The sequence below is a fragment of the Ornithodoros turicata genome, chromosome 6, assembly GCF_037126465.1.
Source record: "Ornithodoros turicata isolate Travis chromosome 6, ASM3712646v1, whole genome shotgun sequence".
NCBI classification, from domain to species: Eukaryota; Metazoa; Arthropoda; class Arachnida; order Ixodida; family Argasidae; genus Ornithodoros; species Ornithodoros turicata.
The window spans coordinates 48,558,222-48,576,063 of NC_088206.1; the positions used below are offsets into that span (position 1 = coordinate 48,558,222).

At 44.2% G+C, this 17,842-nt stretch overlaps 1 protein-coding gene and 1 long non-coding RNA gene across 2 annotated transcripts; both read right to left on the reverse strand.

Moving 5' to 3' along the window:
- Positions 1-622: 622 nt before the first annotated feature.
- On the reverse strand, positions 623-3,387 carry LOC135398597 (uncharacterized). The gene is made up of 3 exons (XM_064629982.1): positions 3,367-3,387; positions 2,858-3,044; positions 623-963 (listed from the first exon to the last, which is right to left on the reverse strand). The coding sequence occupies exons 2-3, from the start codon at positions 3,015-3,017 to the stop codon at positions 623-625; spliced, it is 501 nt and encodes a 166-aa protein (XP_064486052.1). The 5' UTR covers positions 3,018-3,044; positions 3,367-3,387.
- Positions 3,388-5,806: 2,419 nt separating this feature from the next.
- Positions 5,807-6,334, reverse strand: LOC135398002 (uncharacterized). The gene is made up of 3 exons (XR_010423944.1): positions 6,291-6,334; positions 5,913-5,972; positions 5,807-5,849 (listed from the first exon to the last, which is right to left on the reverse strand). It is a non-coding gene; the product is annotated as an uncharacterized LOC135398002 (long non-coding RNA).
- Positions 6,335-17,842: the final 11,508 nt, after the last annotated feature.

Genomic DNA, 17,842 nt, shown 5'->3' on the forward strand with positions numbered 1-17,842 from the left:
AAAATTTGGATTTTGTTTGAATTAACTCAAGTCTACTGTACTTTGATCAACACTGAGAAACTTTTGTGTATCCCCAAAATGACTAGCAACATAAGATGTAATTTTTCCCTGCAGCCACTATGGCAGCAGGGAAAAATTACATCTATGTTGCTAGTCATAAGCTTGTGTTTGCAATGAGCATTGCCTATTTAAGACCCAGTGAACAAATAATGCGTTAATACGTACCGCTCCAACATTCCTTCAGGGGAAAACGCCGTTGACTTTGGTGCGAAGTTGTTGAGCACGCTATGGAAACTTTCAAGGCCATATGTCTGCGTGGCAGGGGACAGTTGGGGTATATTTTTCAGCAGGAGGGGAGCAGTAACAATGGCCTTGAACTTTGCATGTGCTGCAGATCCTGCAAGAAGCACAAGTCCACGAGGGTTAGAGACACAAATTTACTACTTGGACTCAATGTTTCACTCCTTTTCTGTATACATCATGATTTTCATGGTGTATATTTACTCTGTTGTAAAATTCATTCAATAACTCAAATTACAGCTGTACCCAAGCAAACAGTGGATACTGGGGAGGTTTGAGTTCATGAGGGTGTAAGTTTCATCCTTTATTGTAGCAGCTTGTGTCATATGCCAATTCCTCCCCCTCCGAGAAAAAAAAAGAATGGAAATATTGCTATTGACAGGGAACCACGAATGACAAGTCTTATAATGTGTACAGTACCAGGCTGAAGCCAGGCTGACTCCTGGTTGGGCTTGTGCAGACAACGTGGGTAGCTGGGGTCGTGACCCTCATGGATGTTAGCCACGTGATTTACGGAGCTCTTCCACATGGCAGCCAGCAAGTCACCGTCACCACCACTCACAGCAGCGCACCAATATATATGGTTGACGGTGGCTGGTATCCACTGTTTGAGGTCCCTTGTGGCTACAGTGTTGCTGGAGGCTGAGAGCTTCTTCTTTATGCCTGTAGTCAGACATGCGTGCAAAATGCAGAAATATGTAGAAATTTAAACTGCACCAGCAAAGACAGCACCTAACTGAGAAAGGGTGTCTCATTGAAATGCTCAGGTCAGGCTTGCGTATTAATTGCTTTTCAGTTTGGATTGGGCGTAATATGTGTGGGACAGCTGCCCTGTTTAGGAGCCACTGGTGTAGCTCAAGTACTGAAATGTGAATATGCAATCCCCCATAAAAAAGGGACCTGCATTTGATGCTGCATTTGGGAAGGGGGACACACAAAGGTCTGCTTAAGACCATTTCATACCACCATGTCACAATTAGTATGATGTCATCTTGAACTTAGCAAGCAATTCAGCAGCGGCCAGACATGACCCGTTAATGAGGCTCGTGGTTTTCTGCTGCAGCTAGTCTTACATTGTGCGGCACGGGTTCACAAATTGTGCCGTTTTCGGTAGCAACAGCAAGAATGTGTGCCTGCTCAGGCATTTCTTATGGTTTGGTAGCCATGTACAGAGAAAACTTACAGCTGTTGCCTAGATTGTGCTACTTCTGATAAGGCAGGATGAGAGAGGACCAGTTCTTATTAAGGAACTGGTTATGCATTTCATGAGGACTGAGAAGTTTCAATTTGTGCATCATGACTGTCTACCAAGCACCATGCACTAAAATTGAGAGAAAAAAGGAAAAGGCAAAACTATTACAGCTTGGCTGTTGCACATAAAGTATAATGACCTGATGAGCTCCAAGCAGCTTCGTAAAGTGGCCTTCCCCCCAACGCTTGTGTGCAGGGGTCGAAGCCCACTTTACAGACGTTAAAAATATGTTTAGTTAAACTAAAAAAAAAACATTAAAAGATGTTTAAAATGATGGTAAAAAATGTAGTAGGGTTGGAGAGATTGCGTAGTCTTCCCTTCTTCCAACAAACAAGAAAAATTTTAATGTTCATGCATGGCTGTAAATGACTAAGCCGGTGAAAATGGGTCTGATGCAGGCAGTTAAATAATGTTTGCTATTACACAGGGGCGCCACCGTGATTTTTTTCTGTGTGTGTGTGTGGGGGGGGGGGGGGCAGAGGCAAGCCGCACTCAGCAATTCGGAACAGCAGTAAACTTTGGGCCTTACCCATTATAAAGCCTCATTTTTTCATAAAAATTTGTGGAATTGTGGGTCTGCCACAGAATGTGAGGTACAGCGTGGTGGAATTTTTTGTGATTGCACAATTCTTGGTATGGTAATGAGAAATGGGCCGAATTTTAGCACATTATGACATTTCTAGTCATTATAAATTTATATTTTAGTCCACACAGCAGAGAACTGGATGCGGTCTTCCTGAATTGATTGGGTTTTCTTGAACATTACTGGAATCCGTTCCCGATAGTAGTTGCTAAAGCATGCTTCACCTCGTGCACATAGGCACTGTAGGAAGTCATCTTTATAGAATAGTTTTCAGCTGTTCTAGTTATACATTTGCATCCAATGGATTCATTTTTTAAAATAATTTTGGTAATTTATACTTGTTTAGGAGTCATGAAGCATGAATTTAAACTGCTGGGTCTGTGCGTGACGTGTACCAGTGCTCATCCTGCTCATACAACCGAAACAGCAGGAGCACCATCTGGGTATTAGGAGGGGAAAGGAACCAGCTGTATGTTTCCTCTGTCCAGACGAACTGATATTTGCAAGCACAGTGCTATTATTGCAAAACCATAAGGCATTTTGGACAAGCACTTATTTTTGCTTTTGCCGCAGAAAATTGCAGTATTTATGGAGTCCTGCTAAGGAACTCAAGGTCAAGGTTTGTCGCAGCAGAAAAACAAGGGCCTTGCCCATTCATAAACGCCAAGTAATAATATGGCCATAATGACCAAGTAATACAGAGTTCTTCATATTGTCCCTACCTTTCGACACATGCCACACGTCGAAATAGTGTTTGATGCCTGGCTTGGCGGTGCGCATGTACTTTTTTGTGGCCGGGTGCCGGTCAGTCGTGAGAGAGGCCACATGGACATGGTTGTCCTCCATAAACTTCAGTCCTCGCACAAGACCCTCCTTCTCCATATGGCTGCTAGCCTGCACTTCCGTGGACTGCAATCAAGAATATCAGCAGGTTTTCACAAGAAGTAGTCTATTCCTACCATAATTTTTTACTCTAACTGCTAGCAATAGTGCGGGTCCAACACCAACAATAATCGTGGGAACTTAGTGGAGGCATCAAATTCATTGCATTGAATTGTACTTTGGCACAGTAAATATCCTGACCAGTCACTTGGTAATATGTAGGTGGCTTTATACTTCTGGAGAATGAATAATGTGTTATGAAGCCTGCTTGCCCTTTCAATCTTCAAAAGCTATGCTATCTCGAAAATTCAAGCAATGTGCTTTGTCGAAAAGATGATACGGCACATACCTCCTTCACCTGAACTTGCTCAAAGTGTATAATTTAGTTTAGCCTATCAGAGTAGAAGCTGTAAGTCAGGAACTTTGCGCTGTGGCCAGGCGAGTCACACCTGCCATCTGAGGCAAGAGAAGTGGGGTCGGTGCCCAGGTCCTCGAGGAGCGCCTGCTGTTGTTGTTTGTATTCCTGCGGCAGAAATGCATTGCACTTTCGTTAATGGGTACTGTCCTGTACCACCACACGCAACACCCTACTTTGGAAAAATTTTAGTTCAATTACAGCTGCAGATTTCAGGGCAACTAAAATTTGAAAACACTCCTGGAAGACAAGAAATGTATCCACTACTGTCACTGCAAAATAGGATTAACAGCGCTTTGCACTCCGTGTACTAGAAATGCCACTCCTGCACCTTACACCTAAGATAACTGGTGAAAATATATGGGAGTATATAAATTAGACATACCCAGGTGACAGGTGCCTAAGCTTTTTCTCCCATCACCTTGAGCATTGTCGGCTATGGTGGCTTATTGTGGGAGCCGCAAAGTCCTATTTCCACCAAAATTAGTTTTTACTTCTGTGTTATTTAGTGACGTGTATTTGCGTTGGATGTTTGGTTTCTTCGAGGGTGAGTCAAAAGAAAAAGCCATCTCGAAATGATTGCAGATCCGTGGCATAGTGTTCCAACCACCTATATAGTGATCGCTTTTTGAAGATAAGGCTACATCGTTACCAAGACTCGTGACGACTGTCATTTTTGGAAGTTATTTTTCATCATTTTCATCTGTGTCACCCTCGTATGATGAACAACAAAAATGCTTGCATGCTTTTTATGCCAACTATTCATACCTTATTGACCGTAGGGAATAGGTATGCACCCTGATACCGGTAATACTGGCGGTCTGTGAGCACCTGGACACGCATTTGCCTCAGCATGCGTAAAGTGCAGGTGGGGCTCGAGCCGCTATACAGAAGCGCAGCAGAAAGCAAGGCATTCCCTGCTGCCTTTTTGCCTATGTGTGGCTGGCTCGTCCACTGAAAGGTGTGACCCTGGTGACACTCCGCCAGCACTGTCACCAGTGTTCCACTGGTCGTAAAGGAGCATCTGCAGGGCTGGAAGCACTCCCGGCATGTCTTGAACAGCTGGGTGAGGCAGCTCTCGAAAACAATGTATGTTGGCTCCTCGTAGAGCTTTGCCTCGCTTTGGGTCTCCCTGGAATGAGGTAACATTGCACATCCGTCACACAGGACATAGCATGGTCATAACGTTGCAGGAAATGGATAGTGTCATTCACTGTTATGCAAAAATTAAACGTCAGAGAGGGACAGCATAATCTGCTGCTCACAACGTACTCTAAGGTGCTCCCATCCATTGAAGAGTAATATGTCCGGTCTCCTTCATCGACCTCATCTTCACTGCCACCTGCCTCAGCTGGTGAAGAATGCAGGATCGGAGACTCTGGGCATGGTGGAAGCTCTTGTGGACGGGGACGCACTGGTGATGATGTCAGAGGGGCTGCCATGGCAGGAGTGGCGTCATCCGTTTGAACAGCGGTCGACCTTAGAGCTACCAACCGCTCCAGCTCCATGTTGCATTGGGTGGCCGCACAAAAGATCGTACAGTGAAGCTTACAGTGTTGATTGTCATTGTTATTTGTTGGTGAAATAGTAAATATGTTACACTCACAGGTGCTAACCAAGCCAGCAGATCTGAAGTCCGATGCTGTTGTCTGTGTAGCTACTGTTGTTCCCTTCCGTCTTGTACAACAAGCACCACATGATCCGAGGCACTTTTGGTACTAGAAATGTTGCAGAATTTTGTGTCTAGTGTGTATACATTGAAAAGCACTCCAGACTATCTGTGCATGTGATAAACGACTGCTACAATTGCGGGTCAACACAGTGAAGTAAAAATGAAACGACAATAAAGTTGTGGTATACTTATGCTTATTCCATTTATGTCAGCTGTGATTGAAATTGTTTGTCACATATTTTGCCTGTGATCACTCTCAGTATTATTACCTCAGTTCCCTCAAGTATACAGCAACTCACAGCAACTACATGGCTCACAGTTGGTTTCATATAATCTTCCACGACATATTAATTCCCATATCCAAAACAACATTAACATCAGCTGCCTTTCAATTCGCTCAATAAAGGCCATGTATGTTCACTAGGATAGTCATATTATTTCGTGTGTTCTCATAGCTTTTTTGTTTTATACATCTTAATGCATTGTGTTCATTACCATTGTCTAACTCCGTGATTCATCTGGTTTGCTATTTGTCATTGCTGTTCGCTTTGCATTGTCTGGTTTGCTGTTTTGTCATTGCTTTATCCGTCGAGTGTACAAAGGGGGGTTAGACCTCGTCAAGCTGCAGTTTTTGCAGCTTTTTGTCTGTATCCCCCCACCAAGTGTCATTGGTGAAATAAATTATTATTATTATTATATGTGCAGAGGGATCAGCCGGGACCTCTAGTGCTGCCGTTGCCCAGTGCTGTTTGGAGGTTGAAATTAGTGCTCAATGAAGAAAAAGAGTCTGTTGCTGTAGCTCGTTTACCTTAGTTGGAGATGCAGCTCCTGAGTAGCATGGGAGGTCATGGCTGGCAGATACCACTTCCTATAATGGAATGAACAAGAACACATATGATATAATAACCAAAGGGGTACCCACGTGAAACTGGTCTGACTCTCAAATGGAAGAATTTTTTTTTATGTGTGGAGTACCCCTGTCCTTGTTTCAGCCATCTTCCTTGCTCTGCCTGTCATTTTCCCCTCGACTTCAGCTCCCACCCTCTTGCTTACTGTCATGCACTTATCCTTCCATAGTTTATTTTCTCCCTCGAGAGGGGGAGATACTCCAGCAATATTGGGCCATGTGCAGACATATGCCAGCCACATGTATCAGAAACACAAAGTTTCACAAATTGTCACAGACCTCATGCTCAAGTGGGATTGCCAGATCGTAGTAGTCCATCTCGAGGTCAGAAGGACTTGTATCGCCTGCAGTTTCCTGTGGGCAGTAGGCAAACGTTCCATCATCACAAATGTTACGTATTCAAGTGCACAATGTGAAAGGATATGTGCTGCATACCTCATGTCCAACAGGAAGGTCCAGGTGGGAAAGTTCCACTAATGAGGCAGCTTGGCTAGTGGTAGTAATCGAGACATACAGAGAACACACTTTATTACAAGCATTGCTTGTTTTGTCACATCAATTCAGTGCATTTTATGCGTACCTGATGAGACTCACGAGATGTGACCACTTCCGGCCAGTCAGCTTGAGAGTCTTCGACTTCCATGTGACGATCAGCCTGAGTATTGAGAACCATGAACAAAAAGACGACAAGGGCCTTTACCTAATTCTTCATCTGACAAATAAGAGCTTATGTGCTACATTTTCCATGTTGTTCATTGTTCAGCCTAGGGAAAACATAACAAGTTTGATGTTTCACCTAAAGTACAGTTAGAAGAACAGCATGACCTCCTTGGAAGTGTTCATCTGTATTAGCCTAAAAACCGAAACCTCCGTCGTCTATAAATTGCGTGTTTATAACACGGAGAACTATACTTTGTGATTACTTTCATATGATCTGCTCTACGTCCGATGATTAGCTGTTTGAAGTGAACGAGACTGACGAATAATAGTTCGCGAAATGTCCATACTGTGCTGATGAGACACAACAGCATCAGGCGAAACACTAACCTCTGCAACTGCAGCTAGATTCAAAGAAGGAACTGCCGTCTTCTCCAGGCGGTACATCTGTCGCTGCAGTCCGAGTCGTCGTGACACAGAGGGGTCACGTAGTCGGAAGGTGGGAAATGCCGTTCGCAGAACCGAATGTTCTCCAGCTTTCTACCTTGCCAGAGTCGTGACGGGACTGTCGCAAGCCATTGCTGCCGCCGCTGGTCGTCACTTGGTAACCCATGAAACCGAATATCCGATGACTACGCCGCATTCGGACACCCTTCAACCAGACATCCGTAACCAGGCATATTCGGCGAACAGTGAGTGTTCACAGCACGATTACTTATCGTATAACGTATGATCACTAACAATCAACTATGACAAACGCAAGAAACTGCAGACACAAACTCCAAAACAAAGCACCGCGGTTTCCGAAAGTAGCGTCTGCAATAATCTTCTCCGTCGCGCGCTAATCGGATTAGCGCGGGTCGAAGTAATTCAACGCACGACAAAGATGTGAGATACTGGGTATACTTTTTATTCCTGCACATTTTAACATTTAGAAATGCACGTACAAGGATCATTTTGTACAAATAATGGGTTACAAGTTCATGCTGATGTCACAACCACACCTACGTAATTCCAGGCTGTGGTTGGGTACGGCTCGACGTCACGGCACACGTCACTTGCATATGTTTTAATTTATGCGCGGGCGCTTCCTCGGTTTGACGCTTGGCGTGCTGAACGGGATTGACGCAGGATTTTGGAAATTCGATTTTAGAAAAACTACTCTGCTTGAAAGCACGCAAATTGGTGGAGAAGCTCCTCTTGATGCCTTCCATCGATCTCAATCGCGAAAACGGCTCCAAAACCACTGGTCAGGGACCCTTTAAAGAAAAGTAGGACAGAAGCTCACGTCCATTCCAGGGACCATCGTAGTCCCCTCAAGACCGTGCGCGACCTTGTTCACCTCTTGCTTCGAGCGTAGTTCAACCACGGTCCGTGCTTCAACTCTACCAAATTTGCGGCGCTGTCGAACCCTATGACACAATTTGTTTAGAAATAGGGAGAGGTCTATTGTTGGATATAAGCGAAGACGATCTAGGCGTGTTGTTTCCTCCGCAGGGAACTGAAGGTCTAACTCAACTGCTCGCGCGCGCTGCACCTGCGTAATGCTATTTTGTGTCCACAGTAACTTGGAAGTAACTCGTTCTTTTTTTTAGGTAACTCAGTAACTGCGAGTTACATTTCAGGCTGAAGAACTTCGTTATTAACTTGCATTTTTCACACGGTAACTTAACTTGTAACGAGTTCTTTTTGACGGGTAACTTCTCAATCTATGCTTATATAGAAGGGAAAGGGGGGAAAGGAGATAGTAACACTACACATGGGGCGGCGTTGGTGATGTTCCAGGAGCAGTGTTGTGGGTCGTCCATTGAGCACTTGCAGGGGCGTTGGCTCTCTTCCAGGAGAATTCTGCCTGGTCGTCCGATAAACCTCAAATGATAAAAAGAGAGACAGCAGAAAGAACGGAAGAGGGTCGGGGTCGGCGCGCCGGTGGCGACAGTATTTTGGAGGCGATACGTTTCGCTTTGAGCCGGCGGCTCCAAAAGCACGCACGAATGGGTCACACTGGCACTGGGCGTCTGCCAGTCTGCCACCTGCCACTCTTTCAGCATTGGATGCCACCCCTGTGCATTAGAACGTGGACTGGAACGGAAGCACTTTAGCGCAACCTTATCCCAACGTGAGGTTGAGGCGCGAGCGGAAGTGCTTTACTGGATGCTTCAGACACTCTTACGCTTACTACAAAAATGTCCCCCTGTATGCCCCTTTATACCTCCACTTTACAGCTATACCTATAAAGCGCTCTGCCACCTGACGTAACGAGAAGCCAGGAGTCCCTGGGCGAGGTCACCGCCGCAACAATGCTCTTTGGAATGCTCTCCGTTTCAAGTTGTAGAGCTGCAACAAACACGAAAATACTGGAAGCGAGGGTGAAAAATTCTAGAGGGTGTGAAATTCTATTCCGAGCAGGCGGTAGCGACAGCAGCTTCCTCGCACGCTCATGACTGTTGTCATGACATGTTGTCACGATCGCTTCCGCTCCCGCTTGCATGCGAATCGTTCAACGAGAAGCCGAGGTGAAAAAAAGTTGGCGCTGCCGCTGACGCGCCTTTACGCGTCAGGACCGTCAGCAAAAAATATATTATAAGAAAAAAAGACGCGCCGACACTTTTACGCGTATTCACCAGTCGACTTAAAGCATTGGTTTAGTGGCGTCTGGTTTAAATCGATCACGTGATCTCTCCGGCTATGAAGAGCGGTCTAAATATATTTCCAAACCACAAATATGCGGTCTGCTGTAGCTGCGCCAAACACGAACATGACATGAACATAGTTCCTGAAGTTCGAGTGATATGTCGAAGCAACTTTGCATTGACTGATAGCTGATGTCTCACGTGGAAGATTTCACAGTATAACAACAGTATATTGACTGCACAGGCGCACCCATTCACAGATCCAATATGACGGAGAACATATCCATATCCCTTTGCTGCTTGTGTAGGCGTCTGGTTGCCCTTCACAAAGGAACTTGTGCAGCTGGTATGCCGAAAGATGAAGATGCTCCAACCACTCAGAGTGGCTTATCCATGCAGGCGCTTTTCTGAAGCAGATATGAGTTGAGTGCTTATACCTGAGCAAGAAAGGTCAGAATGGGAATCAGAAATGTGAAAACTAAAAATTATACCGGACTAAATGTTTCGTATATACCACAGGTGTGGTGCTATGCTATGCCAAGCGGCAGAATGGAATAGGAACTGACTTACCTGTCATCGAGTGGATAGCGGAAAAATGCACTACTATTGGACCTTCTTGAATCGCTGTCACACTAAGCAAGCGAAGCAAAACCTGCCTTCCGCTTATCTGTCACTGAGATGCCTTGCAAAGGTATCCATGAGGCCCCAGGTAAAGCCACTAAAGGACACTAAACCACTAAAAGGACACTAAGGACGCCAAAAACCATCCAAAGCGGTACCGGCATAGATGCTTTACTTGCGTCCCTGCTGCACTCACCATATTTCGAAACTTTACGCCGAGCTACTCCGGCGTTGCCGGCACGGCGTCACCCGCTTGCGCGCGCCACGGAAAGTTCATAATTTCAAACCGACCAATCAGCACTCGCACACCGAGGGAGAGGCCACAAAGCCAATGGGCTGGTGAGGGTTGAGAAGTCGCGCTTCGACGTAAAAATTCTGACGTTTCATGTCGTTTGATGATACGAAAAGCTCGCAGCGCCTCCCTTTAGTCCGCAAAGGAACTCGTGAGCTTCACTCCCCTTGGTACCGCCAAACGCTTGCGAGCACTGTTGCAGACAAGCGAAACAAAACTCCAACAGACAGCACGCATTCCAAGTTCTTAGTTATACCGGTTTCACTTGTCGAACGAGTGTGGTTTGTTTCTTTTGAAGTATTAGTTTGTTGCAGAACAGTCAAGGTTCGTTCATTTTTTAATGCGAGTATTCCTGACATCTAAATTGTTATCACCATAATCATCATCTCTACAGCCAATCATCAACATCGTCGAGGAACGAAAGTGGACGAGCCGAGTTTAAATATTTTTGGAGAATAGTTACTTCTGTATGTTGTTGTGTTTCGAAAGCCCAAGATGCATTTGTAATCCACCAAGCGATGGGAAGGCGTGCATCGCGTTTTCGAACGTCAACAGATCGCTCTCTGTTGCAGACGCGACTTTTCCAATGGCTCGAGCTACATAGTTGAGTGGTCGTACGTCGTTCAACCTGTCAAGGAAACACGGACTATAGAAAGGCTTCACGCTGTAGCGGGACGAAAGCAAAATTTCCACGGCCCACGAACCCCGTGCCCAAGCAACATATTGCGAGCCCATGGTGCTGTGAAATAGTGGAGCAAGCGGTACCTGTCCCCTGGGAACACAGATGAGTTGCCAAAGTCAACAAGCTCCACAACTGTTGCCAACTTCGTTTGATGCAACATCGACCCGCACTTCCAGAGGTGAGGCTCATGCTGTGCCTACAGAAGAAGAAATGGACCGCCCTGACGTGGCGTTCATCATTGAAGACGAGGACTTGTCCAGCACTCTCCCAGGTCCAGAACACATACCCAACCACATTTGTCAGCAGACACTGAAGAAACTGAAAGGAGCGGCAACAATTCCAGAAAGCTCCGTCCCGACAAGCCCCTGACAGTTAACGACATCTTGCTACTAATAACAGAGTTTGCAATAAGACATTAATTGGCTTGGAAGGGAATAGAAGACCTGCAGAAGCCAATGAATGTTTTTCTGCAAGAACCTGTCACCTCCAGTCCCCGTACATGTTTAAGAAACATGTGCAGCTTTTGGATCACAGATGGTATATCATTTCTATTGCCCAGACTGGATGACTGCTGTAGGAAAATCAGTAGGTTCTCCAAAGGAAAGGAAAAACCTGAAGTTGCAGTGCCCACAGTGCAAAAAATGGCGTGCCCGAAGATGTCACTGTAACAGTCAACAGTGACGGAAATCCTGCATTCAACTCCTTAAACTATTCCATCTGGCCCATTCAGCTCACCGTGAACAAACTTCCTCCACCGGCAAGGGCATCCAATGTACTGATGTCATCACAGTGGTACAGCAAGGAGTACCCTAATATGACACTATTCTTGGACCCATTTGTCAAAAGACTTGAACACTCTTTCGGAGCAAGGTGTTCAGTAGTCAAATTTTGTAGCCCACCTAGCAGTGCCTATCTAGCAAAACAATTGCTAGATACGCTAGCTAGCGTATTTAGCATCAACAAACAAGACCGCCCCCTTCCCCGCCCCATCCCGCTCTTGCGAATGTTAATTAGGGCTAAACCACGTGAGCGCCAGCCCACAGATACCGACCTCACTGTATCATCTGAGGAATTAACCACGTGGGCACCAGCCCACTTTCACGACTCTATCTGGTAAGCCATCCCTGCAACATGCCTTTCTTAATATTATAATTAGGTGCACGCCCTACTGTGTTGGAGTAAACCACGTCAGAGTGATACCGACCTCACTGTGTCATCTGAGGAATTAACCACGTGGGCACCAGCCCCCATATCGTAAGCCAGCCTCCAGCAAGTCCCTCGCACGCGCAACACGCGCTTCTTATTAGTTGCATGCACACCTACTATGTAAATAACTAAGACTGGGCACACGCCTCAGTCTTATAAAAACGGTGCATGCAAACGGAGATTAGTCAGAACAATAAAAAATGGCAGACCAGTTCTACATCAATTTACTCTCAAACGCTTCCACCGATGTATTCCCTAATAACACGATGAGTAAGTTCAGAGTTAAACTTGCTCATCCCGTGCACTTAGATGGGAAGTGGGAAGTTGCCCTGACAGAGGTGAATGTCCCGTTTGCAATTAAGAACGTCACGGACACTGTTAACGCTATATCTGAAACTAGTCTCTTTGCTCCTACACTCACAACAGAGCAAATTAAGTTTCGCGCAGGAGAAAACATTATCTTACCAATTCGACAATTCCTAACGAAACATTTAAAAAGCCAAGCAAGGATTCTACGTGTCACTGGACATTATGAGCTACAACTGCCACTCAATACCGGACTTGAGTTGAGCCTAGCTCTCTCTGCCAAGCTTGGTTTTCCTGAAAAGATTATTGGATGTTCGGAAGTGGATGAAGGTCAACCAGTAAAAGTATTGAAGTATCAAGAGGATACAGAAGAAAAAATTACTTTAATCACGTACCGCTCACGTACAACAAAATATGAAATTCCAGAAGGGTATTACGAGTCGGGAAAGGACCTAGTTGATGCAATAAATCATGCATACCGAACAAAGCTAGGGCTACCAGAAAGTGCACGTGTTTTGTTTTATAATCCATACAATGGAGTTTGTCAGCTGGAAGGTCGTAGCGAGGGTTATGTCACATTTCATCCATATTTGGCTCTGATGCTTGGATTCGGAAAAAGGACAACCTTCTCAAGTTTTTGCTGTAGCCCAGCGGGATGTCTGTCTTTTTCCAGCACAAAATTATATCTTTATTTACAGTGACATCATCGAGAATGAAGCTGTCGGTGATATCACGGCACCTCTTCTCCGTTTACTCCCTTTCAGAGTGCAGAGTCGGAATGAAGTGATTTCATATTCTTTCACTAATCTTTACTATAAATATGTGATAGCAAAAGAACTGACCACCATTCAAATCGAACTGGCAAACGAGATAGGTGATTTCATTCCATTCATTGCCGGCTCAGGACGTGTTGGAGTGACACTGCATTTTCGAAAATGTATATAACACAGGCACCCTGTTGCATAGCACATTATGGTACGGGCAAACGTGATCAACCACTGCCACATTATTCAGCTCCTCTTTATCAAGTCGGATCTGGTTATTTCTCTGATTTAGTGCAGCAGTTTATACCTATACTAACGAAGAAGGTAGCTCCCTACGTGGGTCGAAAGCTCCTCGACACTGGACGACACATAGCAGAAGAAGTTAAGCAGGGATCAACGTTTAGAGAAGCTCTAAGGAAAGGAGTTGGTCGTACAATCCATTCAACACGTGACGAGTTGCTTCAGAGGCTCAGAGGAAAAGGAAGGAAAAGAAAACAATCTGTCAACAATAAAAGCAAACGTAAGAGGGTGGGTCGGTCAGTAAAATCCCTGAAGAAGCGAAGAAAGGTCGATTTTTTACTACAGAAAATGTCTAGCATCGCAATAGTACATAAGAATTCCTGCCTCTGCACCACAAACCAATTGGAACTGTTTTCTCTTCCTCCAACAAACTTTTCCTTGGAGAAGTCAGAATATGTGGAGTTTTTTCCAGTTTCTGCCCCTACAGCAAGTGGTGTAATCGAATATAATGTTCCAGGTCTCGGAGGTGGATTCTTTGACTTGCAGTCTAGTTTTCTACACATTCAATGCAAAATTGTACGGAAAAATGGAGATACAGCATCAAGTACAGTTGGCAGTACAGTGGCACCAGATAGTGTGATACCTGTGCAAGCATTTGCATCCTCGCTCTTTCATCATGTCCACGTCTACCTTAATTCGACACTGGTTTCTAACTTCGAAAATATGCATATCGTTCACACTTGGACATAATAACAAATGCTAATAATGTTACTCAAACTCACACCCTCTCTGCAATGCTCTACGAACCAGGTCCAGTGGGAGAATCTGAAAATTTTGCCGCTCCTGTTGAGGCAAAAGGAATTTTTGCACGCTACAAACGGACCAAAGGTTCGGCACTCTGCGATCTTTATTCCCCTATCTTCAGTGATATATGTCAACAGGAAAAGTTTCTTCTCAATGGAGTCGACATAAGAGTTGTCCTTCGTCAGAACACAGATGATTTTCGACTTCTTGCACCTGCCAGCGAGACTGAAAAACACACTATAGAGTTTTCACGAATTGTGTTGTACCTGCGACGTGTGCAGGTTTCTCCAAGTGTACTCGTCGGCATCGAACGAAGACTTCAGACAACTCCAGCATCATACCTCCTTCGAGGATTAGAGATTAAGTACAGGACAATTGCTCCAAATCAATCTCAAGTGATTTTCGATGACCTTTACAGTGAACGAGTTCCCTCAAAGCTGACAGTATTGATGGTTAGAAGTGAAGCCTACCAGGGTAACAGACAAAGGAATCCATTTAAACTTGAAAATTTCAAGCTTAAGAGAGCTGTGCTTGATGTTGGTGGACAACAGTACACAGATGACTTTGACTTTCAACGATCGATCTACTCTAAAGGATATATGAATTTGCTTCACAAGCTGAAGCGGAAAGACATACCTCTAGCTCCGGCTGCATATGAGAAAGAAACGTTTATGCTCTACTACCATCTCACTCCAGATGTGGAAGTGCAGTCGCTGAGTCCAGTGGTACAAGCCAATGTTCGTCTCACCCTAACATTTGGTGGAAATCTTACAGAGGCTGTTACAGTTCTCTTTGTTTCAGAAACACCTCGTGTGCTAGAAATCAACAAAGACAGACGAGTCAAATTCGTATAGAAAAAAAAAATGGAGGAATGGGAATTTTATGCAGCCTTTGCTCGAAATCACTGCACAAGACCACTGTTTCGTGGAACATTTGCATGCAATGAAATTGCAAGTCAAAAAGCTGAACCAGGGCTGTATGTTGTAAACACAGCTCCTAGATCCTCTCCTGGAGAACACTGGACCTTATGTTACATCTCTAAGAACAACAGCATTTCTTATTTCGACAGCTACGGCATACGACCAGTTTGCAAAGAAATTTACCAGTTTATTCACCCAACATCTTCTTTTCACTACAATGCAAAACGACTTCAGGGATATGGATCTGCTACATGTGGACTGTACTGCTTGTATGTAGGTAGTCTTCTAGCCTGTGGTTTCTCTCTTCAAGAGTGCACTCAGAAGTTTTCACCAACCAACTTCAGACACAATGACAGATTGATAGAAACACTTGTTCTAAAAAATTTCCCAAGAAAAACAGAGGATATGTCATGCTGTAGTGTACTATGAGCATTCAATAAAATTTCAGTTTGCAGGAAAAGAGCTTTATTTGTCAACTTAATTTGCACACTATATAATGAATCATTGGTAATAAAAAAAATCTCATCTGAGATAGGCTATTTACAAACAGTGACTTGCAAACAAAGACATTGTTGACGATTACATACATGCTATTAGAAACTGGTTTATTTCATACACATACAGTCAAACTCCTTTATAGCGAACACCTTTTTAATGAAAATACCACTACAGCAATTTTTTTGCGGTCCTGCTGGAGCCCTATAGGTCCAATAATGGACATCCTTTTTAACGAAAATACCTTTACTGCGAATTTTTTTTGCTGTCCCCTGAGTTTCGTTGTAAAGAAGTTTGACTGTATAATCAAAAATTTTCTGACACGGATCATTTACAAACAGTGACTCTCATCTGAGACAGGCTATTTGCAAACACTGACTTGCAAACAAAGACGTTGTTATAGATTACATACATGCTATTAGAAACTGGTTATCACATACTCTTATAATCAAATTCTTAGAAAACAGGTTATTTCACGCACATATAATCAAATTCGTCTGAGATGGTCCATTTACAAACAGTGACTTGCAGACAAAGTCAGTTGTTATTTCCATCTCAAATGCATGCAGCAATATGGGAAAGCAAACTGTCTCTCTTTCACTCACATCAAGAGCTACACATTACTTCAGGAAGACATGAAATTCATCAAACCAGGTCTCAGCTTAGTCATCACTCGTGGCTAACAAATATCCTCTAGCTCCTAACTCACAGTTGTAAGTAATCCCACACTGACAACCATAGATGTGGAATAATGCAATAGCTTTAGTTCATGGTTCTAACATGACATTGTTCTAATATATGACAAACCATAGCTATATGGATGTAACATCTTTATTACAATTTTTTTCTGTGGGACCAGGAATAGAAGGGCAACATCTGTTGCGGGGGTGATAACAGATGAGTTTCCCTCCTACTCCCGTATGCCAACTCTGTAATGAAACCTCGTGACGGTGCACACCCCAACACCATCGCTTCATTAGAGAGACCAATCCGTACACATTAAAAAAATTCAACCATAGCCAAAAGGTAGCGTGTCAATTCCATCATCACAAATGAAGCGTTTCGTATCCAGTGGATTGAGGGCTATTTTTGTCACTGACACACTTTTGTTGACATTGTCCTTGTGCACAATGAGGTTCTGTTTAACTTTATGCATTGTGCCCTGCTCGAGAGCATTCGTATACATAGAGAAGTTGAGTTTTTGTGCTTCACATTGTTTAACACCCTTAGCGCGATTGTACTGCTTTTTGCTGCACAGATCGAGGGCGTACAGCTTTGGCTTCAGACAACAGAAGCCAAGAATGTGATCACGAGGAAGCTCATTTTTAAACTTTCCTAGTACCATCCTGTTTTTTGTCGAATAGAGTGGGTGATCAGGGTCATATCAGAGTTGTCTAGATGCTCGTCAGCTAGTTCGTGGAGTACTTTATCGTCACTCAGCATCACAATGTAAGAATCAGTGTCCATGTATAGCAGTCGTGTATCAGGGGCTACACGGAGAAGATGGTTATGATAAAATCAAACATCTTCAGCTTAGACAATTCCAATATTGTGAAGCCAGGTACAGCGGTTGCTTCATGCGAAGAACAGACCTGACTAAATTGGAACAAGATGACGTGAGAGCTCAGGGGCGGAACTGTTTCAAGTTTGGTTTACGTAGAAGCTTCAACACTTGCTCATCTGTTACTGTGAGGCGACACTTTACGAATTTCCTGACTTGCATACAGTCCTGCCATATACACTATTAATCATTAGCTTTGATTGCTGTTTCTCAAATGCGTTGTAGCTCGCTTCGAAGTTCGTGATGAAGTCGACATAGGATCGCAGAAAGGGCTTTTGATGAACTTGAGAACCCTGTGAACTTTAGTGAGACGCAACCCCAATTGCAGGATACAGTTGCAAATTGCGATAGTGGAGAATGTACCTCTCCTTTATCAAATAATGTTAGCCAACAGTTTTGCTTCGGTAGCTTTCTGTGGAAGATTGATACTTCTTCATGAGCACCTTCTGATAGTCTGACAATAGCTCATAACGAACGGACATATTTTTCAGGGCAACGGGAAGATCTCTGTGGCGTTCATGAGTTGCTCGGTCATACACTAGGTCTACCTCAAGAAAGTAACCCTCAGGGCTATCATCTCGTATCTGAGCTATATCCAAGTTAACAATTCCTCCTCAGTGAGCCACTCAAATCCTCCGTAAGGCAATGGT

What these genes read in the sequence shown, in the direction of transcription:
- LOC135398597 (XM_064629982.1), bottom strand. Translation starts at nt 3,017, where the DNA reads ATGGAGAAGGAGGGTCTTGTGCGAGGACTGAAGTTTATGGAGGACAAC. An exon ending in CGTGTGGCATGTGTCGAAAG is followed by an intron (nt 964 to 2,857) that starts GTAGGGACAATA and finishes GTCTGACTACAG; the next exon opens with GCATAAAGAAGAAGCTCTCA.